This window comes from Epinephelus fuscoguttatus, linkage group LG2, assembly GCF_011397635.1.
Source record: "Epinephelus fuscoguttatus linkage group LG2, E.fuscoguttatus.final_Chr_v1".
In the NCBI taxonomy this organism is placed as follows: Eukaryota; Metazoa; Chordata; class Actinopteri; order Perciformes; family Serranidae; genus Epinephelus; species Epinephelus fuscoguttatus.
The window spans coordinates 24,731,130-24,754,164 of NC_064753.1; the positions used below are offsets into that span (position 1 = coordinate 24,731,130).

The 23,035-nt window shown below is 40.9% G+C and overlaps 1 protein-coding gene across 1 annotated transcript; it reads left to right on the top strand.

Moving 5' to 3' along the window:
• Positions 1–91: 91 nt before the first annotated feature.
• On the top strand, positions 92–22,644 carry dbndd1 (dysbindin domain containing 1). The gene is made up of 4 exons (XM_049565876.1): positions 92–553; positions 4,870–5,016; positions 11,377–11,514; positions 21,252–22,644. Exons 1-4 carry the CDS (start codon positions 523–525, stop codon positions 21,404–21,406), a joined length of 471 nt encoding a protein of 156 aa, XP_049421833.1. The 5' UTR covers positions 92–522; the 3' UTR covers positions 21,407–22,644.
• Positions 22,645–23,035: the final 391 nt, after the last annotated feature.

Below are 23,035 nucleotides of genomic sequence, written 5' to 3' on the forward strand. Positions count from 1 at the left end.
ACACCCCATTCTCTGTGTCTCTCAGTCTGGGCAGGTTGCCAGTCCAGCCCAGCCCTCCCTCCCTTTCTCTCTCTCCCTCTTTGCCCTGGATCTCTCTCTGTGTACTCTGTACATACCAAGCCAAGCCTCACAATGCTGCATTTACTAAAACAAGTGGCTTAGAAATGTGCAGTGATGTCGCTGTTCCCAGACCTGCCTCTCTCTGTTCTGGACCGGCTCAGTGAGGCAGCGCACACACACGGCTCTGATGGCAGAGCGGGGCAGGTGGACTGAGCCAGAGGAGAAACCAACATCACCTGTTTGGGAAATCTAGAACGAGGGAGGACAAACAAAGAAGGAGGAGCAGACTGTTTGGAGAGCAGAGGTCTAGCTGTGTCTACCCACTCACCCCACCCTGCTCTCCCTCACATGCACACACACAGACACACTCTCCCCTTGCCTCTCCCTGCCTCCCTCCCCGTTTCTCTCCTCCACTCTCCGATGCTGGTGTGGTGAACAGCAGGATACTCTCGGCTGAGCTGCATGGAGGCACAGGGAGGGGCAGGGAGCCCAGGTAAGAGCCATTTTCTATCCTTCCTTATCTCTCTTCCACGGATTTTTTTTCCACATCAGCACGGCTGTTTGCAGAGTGTCTTTGTCTTTTGGATGACTTGTGTTCTGGATAGTCTGCCTGCTGTAACTAAGTGTCTTTTCTAAAAACAGCATGTTCAATATGTTTAGATTTGTATAGACACTTTCAGATGATGAGACTGAATATTTGTCAGAGGAGCTGGTTTGAATCATGAAACTACATTTTCCTGATTTTCTACAAGCGAGATTTAGTCACTGATATATATATTGGGGCACAGGGGGAGTGCACCGTTACTCTGTCTTAGATCATTTCCCTCTCCTATAAAATCCAGTTGTGTGGGGTGCTTCATGTTTAATTTTGTTGCCTAGCAGCATTGTCCTTTTTGCATGCAGACACTGTAGGTCAACCATGCAAAAGCTTGGACTGATGAAATACAAATTGCAGCACAATAGTGGACGCGTATGGCCTTTGTGCAAAGGCCATTCAGTGAAGCCGGTGCTGTGTGGTAGACTGCACATTGCCTCAGTGCCACTATTGCACTGTAACATCTAAGCATCCAAAGGGCTGATAATGTAACTATGATACAGTGTAGGCTTTCTATTGATGGGTATCCATGACATTAGCTTTGATAAATAAATAAAAAAATCTGCATCTCATAATGCACAAAGTGAGGCAAAGCAGGAGAGGATAGTTTATTGTTGGTGTATTACATTAGCTGCCTCTGAACCCACAGTGTGCACTCAACCACTATTAAAATGTTGCTTTATTACTCCATTGTACCTTTGGGTAAAACAATGTCTATGCAGCCACTATAAGTTGCAATTTCAGCAGATATAATTGCAGATGCTTTTTTCCTGCCAGGGCTTTGTTCTACTTATCATTGTGTCCAGCCAGTATCTGAACACTACGCGTTCATGCGGCCAGCCAGAACGACATGCCCATGACAAACTGGGTTATTATTTGGTCATTATGATGAGATTGAATTAGAGTGAACAGCGTTATTATGATGTATCACAGGACAGAGTGTGACTTCTGGAAAGCAGAACAGCTACAAATCAGCATTCACAGCCCTGTTTGGGAGGAAATAATATTGCTGGAAAATGCAGCAAAAACACTGTAAACTGTTTGGGAAATTGAGTCTGGAGTCAACATTTATTTACTTATTTCTTGTGCACAGTAATCTGCTCAATTGTTTTTAGAGAAATGTGTATAGAAATGTTCATTGAAGAGCAATTTGTACAGAGATGGAGAGCAATCAGCAAAAAGGGTGTTGAGAGAGGATGTTAATTCCTCCTGCCTGCGCTACAAACCAAGATTGATTTATTGAACCGAGACACTGAGTTTGATTCAACTTCTGGCAAACCTACAGTACATCATTCTCATATCTCTCTTCTTTCATCAGCTGTCTGTCTGTCTCTCTGATTCCCAGACAGTCATGGCTGACAGCCCGAGATATGGTCAGCCATTGCCTGAAAACACCCCATTTCTGATAGTTAACCAGCAGTAACTTAGTTTCTTGTTATTTACTCTAACTTCTTCACAGCCGGTTTGGCAGGTGGTGGCTAGATCAGACCATCTGTGTAAGCATGTCCTCCTTTACACTGATAATACTCTGACTTTCTTGGAAGCTCTTTTCTTCTGTCACTGACAGACTAAGAGCCAGAGTCATCTTCCACCAAAATACTAACCATTTGGGCATATGTGAGCAGACAGAAATGGGAGAATAGAACAGCAGGGAGTAATATAGCTACACAGGGATGATACGTGTGTCTGTGGTCTATAATAGGAGTCAGTTCTTAATGTGACATGCAGTAAAGTCATGCGTATTCTACATTCCTTAGCGAGCAGAAATAGCTTATCTTTTTAAGAATGCACTGCAAGTTGCAACAACCCACTGTTCTTGTGATCACATTTCCTGACAAAAGGCAGATTTCCAGTTAATGGATAAGATTAGGCCTTGAATGAATGGGTGGATAGATGAATGATTATCTGCCTCAGAGCAATGTTAGAAAGGTCAGGAACTGCGATCCTGCATTATTTCTATAATGAGTGTTTGCTGTAGAAGGTGATGGAAATGGAAACCAAACTTGCTGCTTGATAGTCTAAATATTGAATAAACATTTCATTTTAACAGCAGAGGTAACTTTATAGTCTTTCTGTTTCTGTGGCTCCTCGCTGGGGAAATCAATCAATAGCCGGCAATGAACACTGTGCTTCTCAGGGTGAAAGCAGAATCCATCATGTTGTGGCTTGGCCTTGGCTGTAACAGACTTTTAATCTGAAATGAGAAATTCAACTGTCTGGGAGCATACTGCAAGTAGAAATAGCCTCACCACCCATCTGGTGAGGCCCATCAGGAATCTGCTATACTCCCACACTTCTTTCCATCAACTCTGCATGTTATCATAAAAAAGCCATACTGCCGTCATCTTTGCTAAATGGTGCTTCACAGATGAGTCTTTCTTCTGTTATAATTTCATTTTAAATGTCAGTTTTTGATAAATATCTTGTGATATAATCCACCCTGCTTGATTTGTTGCAGTAAAACAACCTTTAATCACATCATAGGCTACTGTAATTTGGAAAATGAGATAGTTTATGTTGCAGTTTAATATTCTGTATTCTCTCAGTTGAATGTGCAGCCCTCCTGTACTCCTATCCTTACCTCACTCAGCCTCATCACATACCCCACCGTGCTTTCAGCTGTGTCAAACAGGTGAACAGAGTTTGTGCATACTGATGCATTTGAAGGGATGCTATTTTAGGTACCCTCTATTTTCGGACTTTGTTAATAGCCTGCGTGAGCCTGTTTTTCCTATTTTGAAGGGATATTTGAGATTGAAGAGTGTGACCAGACAAATCAACGTGACAGTAATGTAACAGCTGTTGAATTAGACGTCTGCCCACAGCCAAGTAGACCAATCTCCTTTCAAGGAATCACACGCCTATTAAAGCTTTCAACACTGTGTGTACACATAGAATTAAACATATTGATACAGGATTGACTGAAGGCAGAGTGTGTAGACTATGAATGATGTAAAGAATAAAGAAGAGCAAACACATTGTGTATATATAAGCATTACAATGGACAGGTAATGAAGGTACCCAGTGATAAATGTCAGGAGTTTTGGTTATTGAGAGGGAAAAAACATGGGTTATATAATGAGGACAATTAACAAACACGACCGGCAAATACTGTAGCAAACACTGACGTCTTTCAGTACCTGAGATCTCATGTAATTCCTTCCCCATCTTTGCCCCAAGATGTGTCTTTTTAGATTTAACTGCATTTTCTTGATGCCTAAATTGTTCTGTGTAAGATTTAAACCTGAGATCTACAGTTAAATTTTAGGTATAGCTCAGATCTTTTAAGTAGGGTTTTATGAGGTACTTATCCATAAGCAGTGTATTAACTACAGCACATGGCGGCTGGCATGCCCCCACTTTGGAAAGGCTGGCTGAAAGCAATATACTGCTTTGGACAGGGTCAGCAGCAAAACATTAAAAACATTTTAGCCACCTAAAAATCAATAACAGATTATGTACACTATATTGTGAATATTTTCATGGCTTTACCCTGCCACATACAGCCATTTCTGATGAGGAAGCTGTTCAGTCTCCCATCTATGCTCTCATCAAAGCCACCAGACTCCATTGAGAAAAACAGTAATTTAAGCTTGCTGTACAGGGGAGTGGCTTTTCTAGCGCTGCCTCGATCACTTAGTTTGTTTGTGTTAGTGTGTGACTTCGGTGAATCAAAAGTAACCCTTTTAAATACCAAAGTCAAACAATAACACAAACAAAATACGTGATGGCAGCAGTGGAACAGCAGCACCTGTGTTCAGAAATGTTAAATTACTGTTTTTCTCAGTGGAGTCTGGCTTGCAAGAGAGCAATGTAACAGCTTCAGTTCCAGGACATTGTTGTCTCACAGTAAGGCAAAGCAGTGAAAATATTGTAAAACTGATACTGAGTCTTTTAGGTGGACTTGGGTAAAATCTGCTTTGCTGCTGTCCCCCATCCACAGCAGTGCATTGCTTCTGTGCCAGTACTTCTGCCTGCTTCTCCAAACTGGGGTCATGCCCACTGATATCTACTGTGTGTAATACACTTACTATGGATAAGGACCTCATACATCCCCACTTAAAGAGATTCAAACCATCCCTTTAAGTAGAGCAAATAATCCACCATCTCTAATGTAATCCTACATTAGAAATCTAAGAACCTTTGATCAGTATCTCCACATTTTTATTCTGTGCTCCCTCTCACTATCTGTGTCTGTGTCTATGTCTTAATAGAGCCCAATAAAGACATCCAGAAGCTGCTGAAGCCCTCCAGCTCAGGTGACCTATCTAAGGAGTTGTTCCACCACCCAGCAGGGGAGGAGGAGGAGGGCGGCCTGTCGGGGCACACCGCTAGCCTGCTGCACATCACCGAGAAGAGACGTGAGTACTGAGAGAAGAGAGGGCAAGCTTGTGAAACAGATGAATATTCATTGGTGATAAAGAGGTGTTATAAGCTAATTATGGGTGGAAAATGCTTCGAGCAAGATACCTGATCGATAGCAAGTGTGTTCAACAGGAGGGCAGAAGATATCCTGCTGCTGTTAAAGAGTGTGTTATCAGTGACAGTCACTACTGGATTGATCTAATGTAGTAACACATAATGAATTTCACATATAGCTATATATCATTAACGTTTCTCACATATACTTTTGCACTATCTACATCCTCATTCAGTAGAGTCCAGGTTTATCTTCACTTATCTTTAAACCCACAGAATGATCACTGTTGTTTTAGGTTTTTAAGGTCCCACATTCAAAGACCACTGCAGCTTAACCTTGGTTGAAAGGACTCATTGTGCATTGGTCCCATACAGAGGCTCCCCTGTACGCACCAGACTCAGAGCCCAAGGCTCAGAAACACAGAGAGAGATACTGGGGCTACATGGGTGACAAGGCAACCTTTATCTGCTTCACTAACCAAACACTTTTATGGAATGACAGCTCATCCAGAGGCTAATGTCTGTGTCTCAATGATTTAACATGACCCACTAACTAGCGGAGGCACCTGGCAAGTCAGCAAATAGTATGTGGCAGTGAAGCAAGGAGAAAGAAAGAGTAAAAATGTATTCAAAATGATCACCATCTTATTACAGTACATTAATCCCACCCACCTCCCATCCTATTATTGAGGGATCAGGAATAAAATTTTAAAAAAAAATGTATCTGCTCTTTAGATTTCATTGAGATTATTCATTAAGGTTTTGGCCCATTGCAGCTTCCTCTTACATGTCACAGAGACAAATGACTTCCTGACGCAGCAGTTTTATCTCCAGAAAGGGGACCACAGTTGCTCCTGAGTCATCTGAAACATTTATTTTTAGGCCTGGAGCAAAGAGCCTACCTTAAAAAGACAAACATTTCAATATCTCAGAGAAGAGGAAGTTGTCAAATCACTAAAAAACGACAACATGCAGGTAGACTAGATGCACTAATGCATTCAAACACATAGAAAACTGCAGTGCGGCTACATTTTCCTTTTGTTTTTGTGATTGCATGCATGGAATTGAAGATTAAAAATTAATGGTGACTGCTGTGCAGTAGTCTTGGAGCGAAATAGTGTTCATCTGTTTGTATTGATCTTTAACAAGAGACGTCAAAGGGATGAACAGAGAAATATGGGATTCAAAAACTTATGTACAGCTTAAATTAAAACATGTCTCCCTGCTCTGTTGGATTAAACCATGCTTTATTCATCAAACATTTTCAGCTAACTTGTTTTCATCAGGGTGGTGAATAAAGCATGATGCTCGAGAGAAGAGTTTTGCAAAATGTTTCAACCTTGATGGTTTTCACTGTGTACACATTCTCAAAGTAAAAAATCACAGCTTATCTACCTGTCAGTTGTTGATTAGAAAACAGTGCACCCATTCGCTGTGAGGAAAAAGCAACACCTGCAACAGAATATATTGTTTTTGCCACTGTCATCATTGCAATCTGTTCAGGCTTAACTGATGACCTTTGAGCCATGATGAGAGAGGGAGGGGATTACACAGATTCAGCATGCAAGGCACATCCCCTCTGCTCCCTTATCCCCTTCTCCCAAATGTGAACTCCTCCCTCTTACCCATCTGCCCTATTCTCTGTTCCTTCAGTTAAATCTGTCTGTACCTTTCTGCGTGCAGAGGAAAGGAGAAAAAAAATAAAAAGGAAAGGAAAACCTTCTAATGGAACATCAAATTGAAAGCATGCAAACAATTATTTGTCTTACTGTGATATTCTGAATGAAAGGAAATATCAATTTACTTTTCGGTGAACAGTAGTGCCCTTTATTTCATACACATTAACTACAAAGGCATGAATATGAAGTGTGAGATTAAGGGCATGCTGGAAAAATAAAAAAAAATAAAAAAATAAGCCAAGGCAGAGTTGAAACGGATCAAAAGACACGAATTTGACTTGCCACCAGGCTGTGGGCTTGCTGTAAGAATATGCAGTGGTCTTTTACATCATCTATCTGCTTTAGGCGCAAAGTCCTTTCTTTTTTTATGTCTCAGTGTGAATTCTTTATTGTCAGTCCTCCCCACTGGCGTCTCGAATCTCCCCTGATTGGCTTTTGAGATGGAGGCAGTTGTTTCAGTGTGTCTGCCTGGGAGAGAACCCGTACTGATCAATTATTCAAGGAGAAAGGGTGTGGGAGAGGAAAAAAGAGATGGAGAAGAGGTGGTTAAAAAACAAGCGCAGCAGAATGGGAATAACCTTGTAACCAATTGAAATAACGGCAGAAAATAATGCAGGGTTTTGTTTTACATAATGCAACCCTTCCTCTATATCTGCTTTCTCTCTTTTTCATTTGTCTCTTTTTTTTAAACATTTACCTTCATCCAGCTTCATCTCTCCTGCGTCTCCCATCATCCTGCCGCTCCCTCTCTTCTCATCATCTCCTCCTCCACAATTTCTAACCTCCCTGTTTCTCTGCCTTCGGTTTCTTCACTCTTCCTGAAAAGAGAGTCAAAGAGACTGATAGCTGCCAGCAGGCACCCTCCACCCTGAGGGAAGAGTAGAAACACAAACACAGTCAAAAGTCAAGTGATGAAAAATACGAAGTGAATAAAAAAAAGGTTCTGTGAGATCCTTGTCAACCGATGATTGAATTTTGCTGTGTTTCTCCTCTGCATGTAGTCAGCCACTGTCAGACAGCAGACAAAAGCTTTGGATGTGAAATAGTTCTGACTGTTGACAGCTGCTTTCCATTACTGTTATTTAATTATATGTGGTTTAGAGGTTATTGGTGTAACTGAAACTGGTTTGCTTAACCGCTTAATGAAGTGCCTTCTAGAGACTGTGTATTCTTTTATACTGTACAGCAGTAATGTGAAGTGAAGCCTCAGGCAGCTCGTTCCACACGCTGATATGGAAGTTGGATTTTTGCAATATATGTTGATGGCAGGACCAGCTAAGCCTGAAGTCTGATCAGTAAAAATCTGTCTTTATCGGAACAGTAACATGTGCACTAAAACTAACATGTGTGGTCCCTTTGGTTAACTGCTGCATTATTAACGATGTGGAGACTGACTGTGACTAAAAAGAGGTATGGATGAGTCAGACTCAATAGGAATGAGTAACAAGAAGAATGATAACATAAAAAAAAATCTCCTTTTACTTACAGCTTTATGCTGGAGCAGACCGATCAAGATACCCAACATCAGAGTCTGGGGTTTGATTTTAATGTGAGATTTAATGGGTGATATCAGGATAGAAGAAAGGTGTTTGAAACATAGACTGTATAAAAATAATTGGCTTATATAGCCTTTGTGATGTCCCCCATTGGTTTGTGGACTCTTGTTTTGAAGCATGGCTGTTTAAAAACAACTACGCAGTAGAGATTTCAGTTGGCCGAGCTGGCTACTTACAGTTAAGGGAATAAAATAATTCAATCATGCAGCTCTTCTAGACTTTCCAAATGTTATTGGACCTAATGGATCAAATTCTAATTCAATCAGGAGAGACAGGAGAATGGAGTTAGGATAATATTTAATACCAAATATGAGACTAACAATTTGTGCTTATTAAGATTTAACAGAAGTCTTTGGCACTTGGACACCAGAGGGAGATATATTGTGATCGAGGGACATCTGAGTGGCAGCAGGATAAATCCCCCCATGTAGTCCAGACACTGGTGGTGGTGGTGGTGGTGGCTGATGACTCTGAGGCTGATGGCTGATGAATCCGTGAAGACTGGGTGGTGATGGGGAGGTGGAGGGCACACACGACTGCAGCAAGAAAGAACTACGGCAGAGAAAGAGCCATATTTAAAATAAGGAGGAGGAAAATAATAGGCTGACAGAGAAGGTGTGTCGCTGTGCTGTTGGTTGATTGTGAATCAGCTGATGACTCAATTGACAGACCCAGACAATGACACCTAGAGACAGTGAGTGAGCATATGTGCAAGGATTGAATGGCAGGGTGAGGAAGAAAGGTTACAGCCTAAGCTCGAAAAGTGCCTTAACTTTCGCTAGAGCTTCTTTAGTGAAATGATTAATTTTGCAGGGGTTTTAACACTCAAAAAAACTGTATCCACTGATTTCCAGACTTCTCTTTTGCCATGTAAGTCTATTGGAAAAGGTCTTTTGGGGCCATACAGCATCACACAGGTGTAATTACACAGTTTGGCCACTATAAAAATTAGCTCAAAAGCCTGGTTCACTTCCTGAGGGCCTGTTTTTAAGCCTCAAGTTTGGCATTTTAGCCTTCGCCATCTTGGATCTTTAGAGCTAGAAATGACCAAATTTGGACAAGAGGGTGAAGCTATGGAGTAGCAAGTGGTGGGTCTGACTCATAGACACCTCACAGACAGCCTGTCACTCCAAGCGGCCACTGCCTTAATTACATGTTTTTAAGCCTTAATAACATCTAAACAAGTAAGTTACATAAAAATTCTTCCCCTGTACAGCTTAACATTGGTGTTTTTGGGGACTGACTCACTCTTGGAGCCAGCTTCAAGCAGCTGCTGGAGAAACTGCAGTTTTTCCGCACTTCAACACTAGCTACAGTATTCAGCCCTGGGGGGCTGCAGCTTGGTTTGCACTGATATTTCCAATTTGTAACATATAGAGGAGCAAATAGATGGGGACTTGAATGGAGCCCTGGGGGATCCCACAGGTGATTATTGCAAATAAAAATGAGAGATCACTTGTTTTATGGGAATATGTCTTCTAGGGAGTTCAAAACTTTTTTTTAGTCTTTCCTCATCTTTATTTCCATTCTTTGCCTTTATTTCTCTCTTTGTGGAAAATTCTAATATAGTTTTCTGTGGAGCTTTTATGTGCTGGCCACACATTCACTGGATTTGTAAATATCTGTGCATATCAAACCTTGGTCAGAGCTGGTATGTGACATAGTCTTGGTTATTATTATGACAGTAGAGTAGAGTAGAAGGTTTGGAATAAAGGACAGGATAGGTTGGTCTTTGGGTTTCATCCCTTTGATCACTTTTAGACTTCAAACTCCTCACTCTCATCACATTTTTATGTTCATTTCTTATTTGTAGTTTCTCACAGTCACTGCTCCCTATTTTATTTATTTCACATCTCCTGGTAATTATGGTGTTGAGTGTTTCTATATATCTATCTATATCTGACACATGGCACAATGACCAGCTACTGCTCCAGCGTGATGATCAGTCTTGCTTAAATCAATAAGTGCTCTACAGGGAGGACGGTGCAGGGAATTAAATTCAACAGCAGACAAAGAGCGGCAGGAGAGTGGGCTTTGCCTCTTCAGCCTGAAGCATTAAACAGTCAGGAAAACAGGCAGGCAAACGACACTGGGATAATAACAGCTTTCAACCTGTCACGTAACCCATCGTTTTCTTGACAAAGTCACGCCCACAAACAACCAGTGAAGTGTCTCATTCAGACTTGACGTTGCGCGGCATGCAGGCATCCACTGATTCACAAGGAAATACAAACACACCTCCATCTGCCTGCAGTCTCCTAACATCTTTCTCTCTATAATGGTGAATTAGTTCAGCTCTATTACACAGAATCACTTCCTAACTAAAGTGATGCTGAGACAAGCAGGTGCTCTTGGACGTTTGCATGTATGCAGAGTATTTGAATAAATTTCACTTTACATCCATTAACATTTCATCTTTGGAGGCAGCCTGATTGGAATGCAGGACCCGGCACGTTGACACACACACCACATGTGAATTTGACCGTGTTGTGTGCGGCAGTAGTGTCTCCTGCCTGTCGAGGAATCTTGTGCAGGAAAGAAATGAACAGGTGCAACACACCCAGGGGAAAGATGGAGATCACAATGCGTTGAAGAACTGGCTATTTTCATCTCCTCTGACTTTAGCTCTTGTTTCAGTTCTTCAGTGAGTGCCTGTCTTACACACAGGTGTCACACTGAAACAGAGACACTCACTACAGCGGCATGCTCCAAGGCAGACTGGAGAAATCTGCTGTGTATAAGATATTTCTGAAATAGAGAGCACTTAGCTCTCCAAGAGATGTACTGATAAAAGTGAATAAAAGATTAAAAATGTTCCTCGTTGAAATTGATTTTACTGTAGTACTGCAAGAGCCAGCTATTGATCTGATCATGAGTACAATTAAGAGTGTGTTTCATGATGGGCTGAGGAGCTCTATGTTGAGAATATCTACAGTTTATCTGCCACTTCTTTTTAAACAGATTTCTGCACTGTCAGCAGAACAAACAAACAAAAATGGGTGGATCATTTTAATCTGTCAACATCCATCCAGACTAAAAGTATGTTTTCTCTCTCTCTGCTTCACAGAACCACTGAGCAGTGTGTCTTCTTTAGAGGTGCACTTTGACCTCCTGGATCTGACTGAGCTGACTGACATGTCTGACCAGGAACTGGCTGAAGTTTTTGCTGACTCTGATGAGGAGAACCACAACGAGTCCCCAGCAGGTAAGGCCTGCAAATAAAGAGAATAAATGCTCTTACAGTGAACACAAATCATTTAAGAGTAAAGGGAGGGGGAACCTCATGGCCAGTGCACAGATTTTAATTCATGCAAATGAAAATACAAATGATCCCACACAATTTCCTGTACTAGCAAGGCATTTTCTTTGTGCACTTTTGCCCTGTAGCTTTATTTCTAAAAAGCTTGGTTGCGTCAGTGTGTTACTCGTATCATTTGATTATTGAGAAATGCATTTCTTAAATTAAATTCCCTCCATGCAGTCTTTCCCCTTAACTCAGTGGCTTTTCAGGAGCAAAAATGCCTGCAAAAGAAAACATAAATCAGTCATTCTTAATGTGGTATTACTCAGTGTGTTTGTGTGGGGATGTAAGAGAGAGTTTCACATCATTATGGCTCGGCAGGGTCCTTTAAGGGCCTGCTGAGCTATGATGATTTAAAATGTCACGTGACTCCCTTCTGAGACTCATTAAAAAATACTTCACAGTGTCTGGATAAATGCCCTTAAAAGGTTAAACTGCCCTTTTACATAGTCAAACTCTGTTTGAGTCTTATGAGAAACAGTTTTATTTAGATTGCATCAAATAATAATAACATTTAGAATCACAACTAGGAGTGCAACCATTCTGGAAAGCAGGAATTAAGGAAACAATGTTGTGTTGAGCCTCATGCACAAATGCATACTAAAGAGGAGAGACAGCTCGCTCTGCATGTGTGTCACCGCAGCAGGTACAGGATAAAGGCAAGCACGTCTTTCCCCTGCTTCGCACAAGGAAGCACAAAATCTTTCCCATGTTTAATTTATGACCTCCGAGCCTCATCCTGCATGCGGACGGTGAACTCTCTCCTCCTCCGGCACTCCTGCCTCTCAGCATGCACACAGGATTTCATGCCAGCTCAAGATTTAAAGGTCCACCGACACAGTTTAGACAATTTCTTTTAAAATACTGTGTATTCTGTGCACAGACTGTGCAAGTCAAAAAGTTTAAAACATTGCATTCGTCTTGATAAAAATGTCAGACTTTCAATTGTGATGCTGTCATCGGCTCGGGGTGTAACCAATTCTCGTACTTTGGCTGAGAGGAGGTTCAAAGCAGATATTCATCTTTCTGCTGACAGCAACTTGAAAAGAACCTAATGTTGGACTCCACTAAAGCACAGGGCCGGACAAAACAGATTTTGGATTGTCAGACATACTTCTCACCCCACTGGAGAGACATTGTGAAACTTTATAAGCAATTCTTTCTACATGCCTCTCTTAGCATCTCCTTTACCTTTTACAACAACAGCATTATCTCCCTTCCTTCTCTTTTCTGTTTATTACTAATGTTGTATATCATGGCACCGCTTGTTAAGTGTGAGTTATGGTCCCTGTGGGCCATCTGTGCTGTATGCTGCTGTCTGCGGCTCCACAGCCAATTATTTAAATTAAAGCAAGAGCATCTTATGCACAAGAAAAAAAAATCATGTTCTTTGTTTCTCAGTGAAACCTTGTGCATTGTTGAGTGCAGAGTGATTTGTGCTCAAATAAAATGTATTACCAAAACTCTAAGCAGTGTTCTAGTTAATTATAAACACTGTGGGGATTCTTAATTAAGGCTCAACCAGTTTATTTCTCACCGCTGCTGGTGCTAAGACAACTGTAGTATAGGGCAGATTTATGGTTGCCCAGATCTGGATGTCTTAGATCATAGCAGCAAATTTACTTAAACCTGCAGTAGAAGATATCTTGAACACTCTGGAGCAGCAGAAACAAGACGTGAACACAACACTGACATAATCCCCCTTAGGGTAGACTCCACAAGTGAAAGATATGTATTGTAAAATTCCATTTATTTTTAGACAAAAAAAGAGACACTAGGTGAATAGGTAAGAATTTTAACTGTTTGATATTACAATGAAACTTTTCCAATTAATTACTTAGATTAACCTCCTGAGACCCAAACCTTTATTTGGTATGGATTTTTATTTTCTCCTAGCTAATTGGGATCAGCAGGACCCGATAAGTGTAAAAAACCAAACATTATTGATGATAATTAAGTCCCAGTGTCCTCAAACGAGACAATCATAAAGTCCCAGTGTCCTCAAACGAGACAACAGTAAAGTCCCAATGTCCTCAGTTGAGTATTTCCTAATTAATCCTAATTAATTAATCTTATCTTGTTACTGTTGCTAAAATTGGTCAAATTTGTTGCCGTATCAAACCACAAACATTATAAATCACGAATAAACAAGTTTCAACCATAAAATATGATCAGGTTTTGAACCTTGTCCACTTTTGTGTTGGGGTCGGCTGTAGACAGACTTGGCAGAGATGGCTGCCATCTTGTTTTTACATAGATTAGTGTATTGTGGTCTTACTACCACTAGATGGCACAAAGAGCGTCCATGAACGAGGACAACAAGTCTAAGTTAAAGAATGAAGTATAAGGTTAAGTAAACCCAAAATGTAATGTGTTCATATGACGACAGGGTCTCAGGAGTTTAAGACAATCATTTTTTGTATTGGGGTGTCCAGTAGCTCAGTAAGTATTGTGGGCGCCCCATGTGCAAAGGCAGTGCCCTTTCCACAGTGGCTGCAGGTTTGTTTCTGGCCCACAGCCCTCTGCCGCATGTTGTCCCCTCTCTCCCCTGTCATCAGATGCAAAAAGCCCCCAAAAATAATCTTTAAAAATATATATTTTTTGCAATGCAAGTTTTCTGACATTTCATGTTTAAATATCCAAATGAGGCATTATCTAGAATATGCGCTCTTTGCATACATTTGCAGAACAGAAATCTGAACTAAAATTAACACCTAATTGTGTATTTTGGGTGTTTTCTTTCCACTAGATACGAATTTATTAACAGTTGCTTATTAACGCATGCAGCAATTTCAGAGAAACGATATAATTCATTTGGAGTTGTGTTTCTTGCCACCTCAAAATCTTTTAGCTCTATTTTTGGTAACTATCAACCCCTGTGCGAAATATCTGTCTCTTTAGCTGCTAAACGCCCCACTGTTTTCAGCAGCTAGTCACTAACTACGTCTGTCTACTGTTTGGTGTTGAGCAGTTTGTGTATATAGAGACGTGGCAGCACAGTAGTCTGTTAACTTTAAGATTTTAATGTCTTAAATGAAACACTTGCAAGCAAGTTGCTAGTCTTCATCATCATCATTCACTTCCTATCAGTTTTACTGTTTAACAAAAAATGACTGTGCTCCTTTAGAAAATGAAATCAAAGGATTTATAACATTGTTTTATTCATAAAATGATGACTTCATACAAAATGGGGTGTCGCCATTTATCCAGCAGTAATTAGATTCAGTTTCTTTCAAATTTAATGCATCATTAGAGATCACATTCTGCCATGATTTGATTCGCATCAGTTCAGTCTGATTAATAGTAATAGCTCCAAAATGTTTTACAACCTTTCAAATGCAAATTTAACAATAATGAAACCCATGTATGATGCACTGTCTCGAAGAGTTTGACTGGCAAATCATAAGCCTCAAACAACAACCAGTCAGTAAATTACATTAGTACATGACATACATGTTTACCTTTAAACCCATTTTCCCATAGCCAAGCAGACTAAACAGTTTTCCTTGGTCCACCCTTCTTGGCTCCCCCCTCCAACACCACGACCACACCAAGTTCCCTCATTAGTCACAGGCCACAGCTGCTTTTCAGCCAGGTGCAGGAGACGCAACAGCCAAGAGGCTTTCAGTCCAGCGTCTCACATCCGCTGCTCCACTCTCTGCTAATCAAGATGAAGTCCTGCTGTCAGAAGACATACAGCTGTATATCACTGCTGATGATGTTAAACGCCTCGGATCTGTGAGAAAAACAAAACCTCAACAGTGATTAAATGTTTGCACTCTCAGGGTGACACATTCAGATGATTGATCTGTTTTTATTGTTAATTAATGCAAGCGACGACCTCACAGCGACCAGAGTGTGTCATTCACTCTTGTATTTTTACCTGTAAAAATAGATCAGCCATCTGAGAACACAGCAAACTTTTCTCCCTTGTAGAAAGTCTTTGACCTTTTGGCAAGTGTTGTGTCATTTTGTGCAGCACCTTTCCTTAACTTCCAAAAATCTCTTACTGCTACCTGTCAGCTGTTTTTGTCTCACACTCTCCACGGACAATCCTCCTGTCATCCACCCTCCATCCCTTAGCTTGTCTTTATCCTTCATTCCCAATCTCTGTCTCCTTGTCTGCCTCAGATATGGCTTTTACAGAGGAAGGATAACAGTCTCTCAGAGATGCAGTCACCAAGATTTCTGTCAAAAGTTTACAGACTGTAGAGAAACTGCCAAGTGTTTTGCTTATAAGGTTACATAAGATTTACAGAAAATCGTATGTGCAGTAAAGACATGAAATAATTTCTGGTGTTAAGCAGTTGCATGGAGTTTTGGTGCTGTGAATCATTTTGGATAAAAGGTGTCTGTCAAACAACCTCAAATATATATTGTGCAGGAGACACAATAGGATGTTAATGCTTGACTTGCTCATTATTTTCCGCAGCACAGTCGGTGCACCATCACGTGACATTTTTTGATACAAAAATTCTCATTGCCATTATGAAAAATGGACTTCTTCTAATTACGCTACAGTATTTTATCATCTAAGAAAGAAAATTATATATTTCACACACGAACAAAGATATTCTATTGTCCCATACAGATGTGCTGTGCAGACAATGACAGAGTGTGTGTGTGTGTGTGTGTGTGTGTGTGTGTGTGTGTGTGTGTGTGTGTGAGAGAGAGAGAGGATTTATGCAAACACTGACTTATTGCACAAATCTCAGCTGTGAGGACCAGCTGTTCTATTTCATCTGGATTCCCTAAAACCTCCCTCATAATTTGGCTCTGTAATTTCACGCAAGGCAATTTTTCGAGTTTCAGTAAGTCGGCTTATTTGTCTGCACAGTCATCAGTGAGTTCAGGGTGGGGAGACAAAGAGTCTGAGTTTGATTTAATGAATTTGTGTCAAAGGTTGCATTGCAAATGTGTCAGTATTGAGCCGTGCTGTGCGAGCACTAGGCTCTATGGGAAACTGCTGAGTGTGTGCCAGTGTGTTGAGGGCATGTAGGAGTTGAGGGAGAGGTTAAAGGAAGAGGAGTGGAGAAGATGGGTGAGCGAGTTCATGCTAAATGTAGGTCCTTGAATAATTCACTTTTCCCTGCTGGAAACAAAAGCCTCGTCCTTCAAAGCCATATAAACAGTGATCATAATCTAACTTACTACGCTAGCACATTATTTATAGATGCTTGTGTCTTGTTTGTTTTGTTTACGCTGCTGTCTGTCTTCGTTTTGCTTTTGTCCATTCCTCTCTTTCACTTTCAGCTCGTTGGCAGTTTGAAGCCTGATTCAGATTGCATCTTTCATGGACAGTTCAGCCAGAATTAGTGTACATAATCAGTTTTACTTCATGGCCAGAGAGCTGAGAACATACAGTACTTAGTGTTTCATAAAGACTCTCTGTGTAGAGAAGCTCCAGAGGCGCAGAATAAAAGGCTGACTTTGTCCAGTAGGTTTGCTCTTTGTTTTATACTCAAATGAGCCTATTTACCCATTTCCCTGAAAAAATACCACAGGCATAGCTTTGGCCTGGTATTCTTTGTTGTTGGAGCAGGAACAAGGTTTTAACTGATGACATTGCAGACTATAACCTATTGTGTTTCTGTCAGGCTGATTGTTTTTGTTTTTTTTTTTTGTTCTATGGATTTGTAAAAAAGTAAGGCATGAAAGGATGCAGAAAACCGAAACAAATTCATCGTCCATTTATAGTTTGTTTAGTAGGCAGTGTCTCCCAAGAGGGTCCCATCTCCTAGGAGAGACCACAGATGGTTGTCACACTGTTTGTCTCAGCACATATAACTCCCTGAAGTTTTGTGTTGGAGCTCTCACATTTTGACACAAATAGATAGCAGTGTTCCCAACATCTCCAGCTATATCACATAATTAATAATTGATGTCAAACACAAGGAGTTCTATTACAGCCTGCCCCACTACCAGGCTACGTTTTAACAGCAAGTGCCGAGTAGTTCACAAAGAACAAAAAGAACTCACCTGTGACTTGAGGTGCTGTTCCTGTTACTTTTAAAACTTTATAAGAACTTTTTCTGCAACATTATGTTGTGCTTTGTACTACATACATTTTACCCAAGACACTACTCTCTAAACTACAGTTGTAATACAGGTTACATAATTCCAACTTCAACAGTATCAGCACTAATAAAAGTATAGTCTTGCATACATACCATAACACTGATCACATGACCGGTCATCACTTCTTGCTGAAAGTGGTGCTTTTACAACCATCCCCTTATGTTGGTGTCTGCAGCGAACAGAAAGATCTCACTGTAAACACAACTCAAGACTCTAGACACAAGCAACAACACAGCGGGGCACATCCTAACCAGTGATGCCAAAGTAGGCATTTCCCACTCTGCTGTCAAACACCTGCAGTGATGTCACTGCTTGGGCTGCAGCCAGAAAAGAAGCATGTTGTAAAGTTGTAGCTCACTGAGACGCAATACGGCAGCAGCTCTCTGTCTTGGGTCATTCAGTGGTTATTTATCCATTTATCCTTTAGGACCACAAGAGCACTTTTTATAGACCCTGTATAAAAGCTCCTTTGAATGTAAAAGGTCAGATTCCAGCCATACGTGCTGCCTTTGGTGCTGCTTCAGGCTTTAAAAGTCAATACAGATTAGTATCTTTGAAAAATACTCACCACAGTTCACAAACACAGATTGGGCTGTGCTAGGATTAGCATGCACAAATAAAACAAGCATTGTTTCCCAGAGATGGGTTTAATTAGACAGGTGCTGTCACACTCTGTACATGCATGCAATTATATGTGCACATATAGACACAAATGTGACAGCTGTTTTCCTGTGCTGTCACAGGTTTTCTGTAGGAGAGGCTCAGAAACACTAAGTTATGCAGCAACACGTTGACTGAAAAATCTAATGGCTGCTCGCCAGCAGCACAGAAGGAATACAATGCAGTAGCCCATAGCTCAGGGTACTCTGTGCTCTGTGTATGTGACTGCACGAGAGAGAAAAAAGTGAAAGTCTATGTATGTTGTAGAGAGGGATGTAATTGGGATACCTGTCCCCTGTGTGTGTGTGTGTTTCAACTATTTTTCTCTATTCATGTTCTTGTAATTAGATTTCAGGGCAAAAACAGGTCAACAGAAATCTCAATGCACACATGGGATGGAACAACGCCATGCCTAACACACACAGTACAGACACACATTTATATAACAGCATAAACACCAGCAGTCAGTCAGCAGGTGGTCATGGCGCTTGCTGCAGCAGACTGCCGCCGAGGAGATTGTTGTCCCTCTCATTAAAATCTAATGGAGACGCCATCAATCTTCTGAGATCAATATGTCTCCTCTACCTCCCCCTTTCTTTCGTTCTCACTCTCTCTTTGTCTCTCAGTCTCTAATGTGTGTGAGGATATGGATGTGGCTTCGGGGGGAGATATATAAGCCAGGTACTGAGTATGACCTTCACTTAAGAGACCCAACGCTGATATGGGACGTGTAAGGAAGAGCAAGTTGCCAGCTCTCTATCACTCTTCCCTGCTGTTGCCTGTTTGTCCTCCTGGTAGGTTGGACATCCCCACCAAGTGGTGTAAAGCAGCAATGATCACAAGGCTGAAAAAAAAAATCTTTTTCAGTGTCTAAATTTAAAACAAAAGAAATGGTTGGTGTAGGATGGCTTATACAAAGAGGAAGCAGCTTTTTGTGTGAGGAATTTGAGATGACTCAACAAGACTGGTTCAATTTTTATCTCATCCTTTAAGAATCCCTCAAAATGTAATCAGTATGATGCTGCAGGCGTGCTATAAACACTAAAGGCTTTAAATGGCTGGTGAGACAAGCAAGCAGGAACTGTATCTTGCAAGACCTCTAGCTGTCAATATGCTTTTACAGGTGTAGAGTTATGTGTACTGACGGCAGTCATTAAGATAATTGTATTTCCTAGGTCAAGTTGTGTGAAACATGACTGGTGTGCAGAATTATTTGCTTGAGTCTTTTTTTCATATTTGTGTCCATCAAGCATGGGTGGATTGAGAGACAATGAGCCCCTGGGCACAGACATGCAGAAGGTCCCACCACCTCTTTACACAGGAGCAAGACACACAGACTTTATAGATGTTTAGCCTCTTTTTGTTGTTGTTTTGTGTCTTTTTGTAAGTGTTACAATTCAATTCAGTTCAATTCAATTCAAACAACTGTACTAGCATATACAAAGATATGTAATTACAAAAGAATTTCATAAAAAATAATAAATAAATAACTATAATAAGTAAAGGAATAAATAAAGACAAGTAAAAATAAAAAATAACAATAATATTTTACATGTTACATACATTCATACATTATATATACACATTTAATATACAGGTGTCGTGTACAGGTTCTAGATTATACTGCTTTTTTCCACAGATGAATACATATTAATTGTTAGTCCCTCAGGCTGTGGCAGGCAGATAAATATTTAGTTACCAAAGGAGCCGTTGTCCCTTCACCCAGGAGAACTGCCGGAAATCTCTGACTGAGGAGAACTTTTCACAGCGCAGGAGGAAATACATTTCTGTTTCTACCTCACCTGCAGTGACTACAATCTCTGCGGTTTTGTGGCTCTTTGTAGTTTCTTTTTGTCTGTGGTTGTTTTGCCCCTATGTAGTCTTCTATCTATCTGTCTAGTCTCTTTATAGTTGCTTCCCATCTCTTTGTAGTAATAACAATAAAATAATGATAATACTATTAATGCATTTTATTTATAATCACCTTTCAAAGCTCTCAAGGACACCTTATAGACACAGATAAAACAAGCAGCAATGTATCCACAGATCATAAAGTCAAATGAATCAGTAATAAGGTAATGAAATAACTAGACACAAATCATAATTATAAACACTAGGTATAAAATCATCATCATAACGTCATCATCAGTGCAAATCTCCATGTGTGTGTCACCATTATATCAGACTGATGCCAGCTTGAAAAGGTGTGTTTTCAGACAGGATTTAAAGGTGGATAGGGAGTCTTGTGGGTGACAGTTTCAAAGGTGGGAAGCAAAATGGCTGAAGGCTCCAAAACCCACTATCTGTCCCAAGTGGACAGATAGTGATGTGAGTTGGATTGCATCTTTTGTGGTTGTTTTGCCACTTTCATGGTCAATGTGAGTCACCTTGAGTCTCTTTGCAGCTGTTTTGCCATGGATGGATTACTGAATGGGCCATATTGGGCACAGGCCCAGGGGCCCAAAGTGTCAGGGGCCTCGCTAGCTTTCACTTGCGAAACGGCACTCAAATTAACACGTACCACAAAGGAATGCACAATAACCACATGGAGATGCAAAACAAATACAAAGCGACACAAAATGAATAAAAAAGACAACAAAATAGAGGCAAAATCACCACAAAGTCCATGTGTGTCCAGTCCTTTGAACAGGAGATGGTGGGGCCCATTGTCCCATAATCCATCTATGTTTTGCATCTCTTTGTGGTCGTTATATGATTCTTGTTCATTATATGTCTCTTCCTGGTTGGCACATGTTCAGTCGAGTGATATTTTGCAGGCCAGAATGTCCCCTGACACTTTGGGCTCCTGGGCCTGGGCCTGGGAGGCTTGTCCATTACTCCATTCACGCTGCCAAAACTTTGGATTCCTGTTATTAACAAATCCCTCTGTGTTTGGTTCTCAGGTTCCCACCAGCCTGTGCTGCCCAGAGGCGGATACATGCGCTCCCCCTCGTGGACACGCTGCAGCAAAGTTGAGCCCCCGCGAGAGAGAAAGCACCACAGCGACTCGGACACCGCAGAGCCCTTAATGAAGCTGGAGAGGCCAAAGCAGCCGTGACATCTGATGTGAAACAGCAGCGAGAGAAAACCCAGAGACAGACAGACACATCCAGAGCGGGAACACAAAGAGGACCAAGAGGCCCCCCATCTGCCACTGTGCACTCACATAACGTTTCATGGTGCTGACGAGTTCAGGTTGAGCTCTGGACAACGTGTTCTGTACTCTAAAGATGTTGAGATGTGCAATACACAATCTCTCCTTCTCTCTTTCGCTCTCTCTCTCTCACACACACACACAATCATTGTATTTTTCATGCAAGAGGTTCTTAACATACTCTGGGCTGCCAGACAATTTTAAGCTTTGTTTTTGAATGACAGACAGGGTATGAGGTCAGAAGAATAACAGCACCTCCATCCTTACAGCCTCTCAGGGTGGGAAATAGCCTGGACAGTGAGATTGGTTTCTAAATTGTGTCCACAGCGTGTGGCCAGTCCTTCCCTGTGAAGTTCAGACACTGGGATTCACATTGAATTACCAGGATTTGATTTGAAACGTAAATCAACAGAGCTGATAAAAATAAAACATCACTCCGAGGCTATATCTTAATGTGTTGGCTTGAAAATGTGACAGGGTTTTTTTTTCGTTTTTTTTCCTGCAATAAAGGTAACTTAACCAGTGGGAGTGGACATCACTGAGGCTGCACTCTCTTTCTCCATCGCGATGAGGACTGTGTGTTGTTATTATAATTGCCTAAATGAAAATTTTTGCACTTGTCTCACTGGATTGTATTTACTGTGCCCCGCAGAATTATTGGCATTTGGTGCAGATGACACACAAGATAAACAGACCAAGTAGCAAGCTATATGCAATACACTTTTCCAGACATTCAAAATTTATTTGAAGAAACGTTTTCTGATTTCTTTATCATTATTTAAAAAGTGATGGCTGCCAGAGTTGCTGCTGCTAAGGTAATTAGAGTTGGTCGACGCATTGACTTGATGAGTGATACTTGAAGCAGTTAGAAATTGAGGGAGAATGGCATCATAATCAGGTGGACTTCAGTGAGCTTTGCATGAATGCCAAAAATACAACAAAGTGCCAACAATTTTGTAATCATCTTTTAAAGGATGACTTCAACTCATAATGAAATATTTCACATCTTTGTAAGCAAAGATCATAGCTGATTACTTGCTTTATTTATCTCACATTTAGCTTGTCTTTACCAGGAGTGCCAACAATTCTGAATGCTGTGACATGATGGATCAAAAGTGACACTGGGATGATAGACGAATAAATAAGGGTCTTGAAAAAGTTCTCTTCATTGTGTCATTTATTAACTACACTTATGAGATGCAGCCCCATTCTGTACTGTGTGGCGAGCATGCGTCATGATATACATCTAAAAAGTCTTCCTCGAATTAGTTGCGCAGTATCAAAAAATAGGCAGACTGGGAACAGCTGATTAAATTAACTTGTATTCACATGAGACTGTCAGCAGGTTAACAGTTAATTTTGTGTCCACTGTCGGTGCTGTTAAATATTAATTAGAACAAAGGCCAAAAAAAGTGTGCACTGCAGAGGAGAGATCACACTGGCTGCTCAGCATCTGAATAACAAATGAATATGAAAAGTCCTTCAAATATTTCTAATGCAATTGTGGCTTGATCACACAGGGGTTAAGGCCAC

Bases quoted from the DNA above. Each gene is read 5' to 3' on its own strand.
- dbndd1 (XM_049565876.1), top strand. From the start codon at position 523: ATGGAGGCACAGGGAGGGGCAGGGAGCCCAG. The intron at 554-4,869 runs GTAAGAGCCATT...ATGTCTTAATAG, and splicing joins GGGAGGGGCAGGGAGCCCAG to AGCCCAATAAAGACATCCAG. The intron at 11,515-21,251 runs GTAAGGCCTGCA...TTTGGTTCTCAG, and splicing joins CCACAACGAGTCCCCAGCAG to GTTCCCACCAGCCTGTGCTG.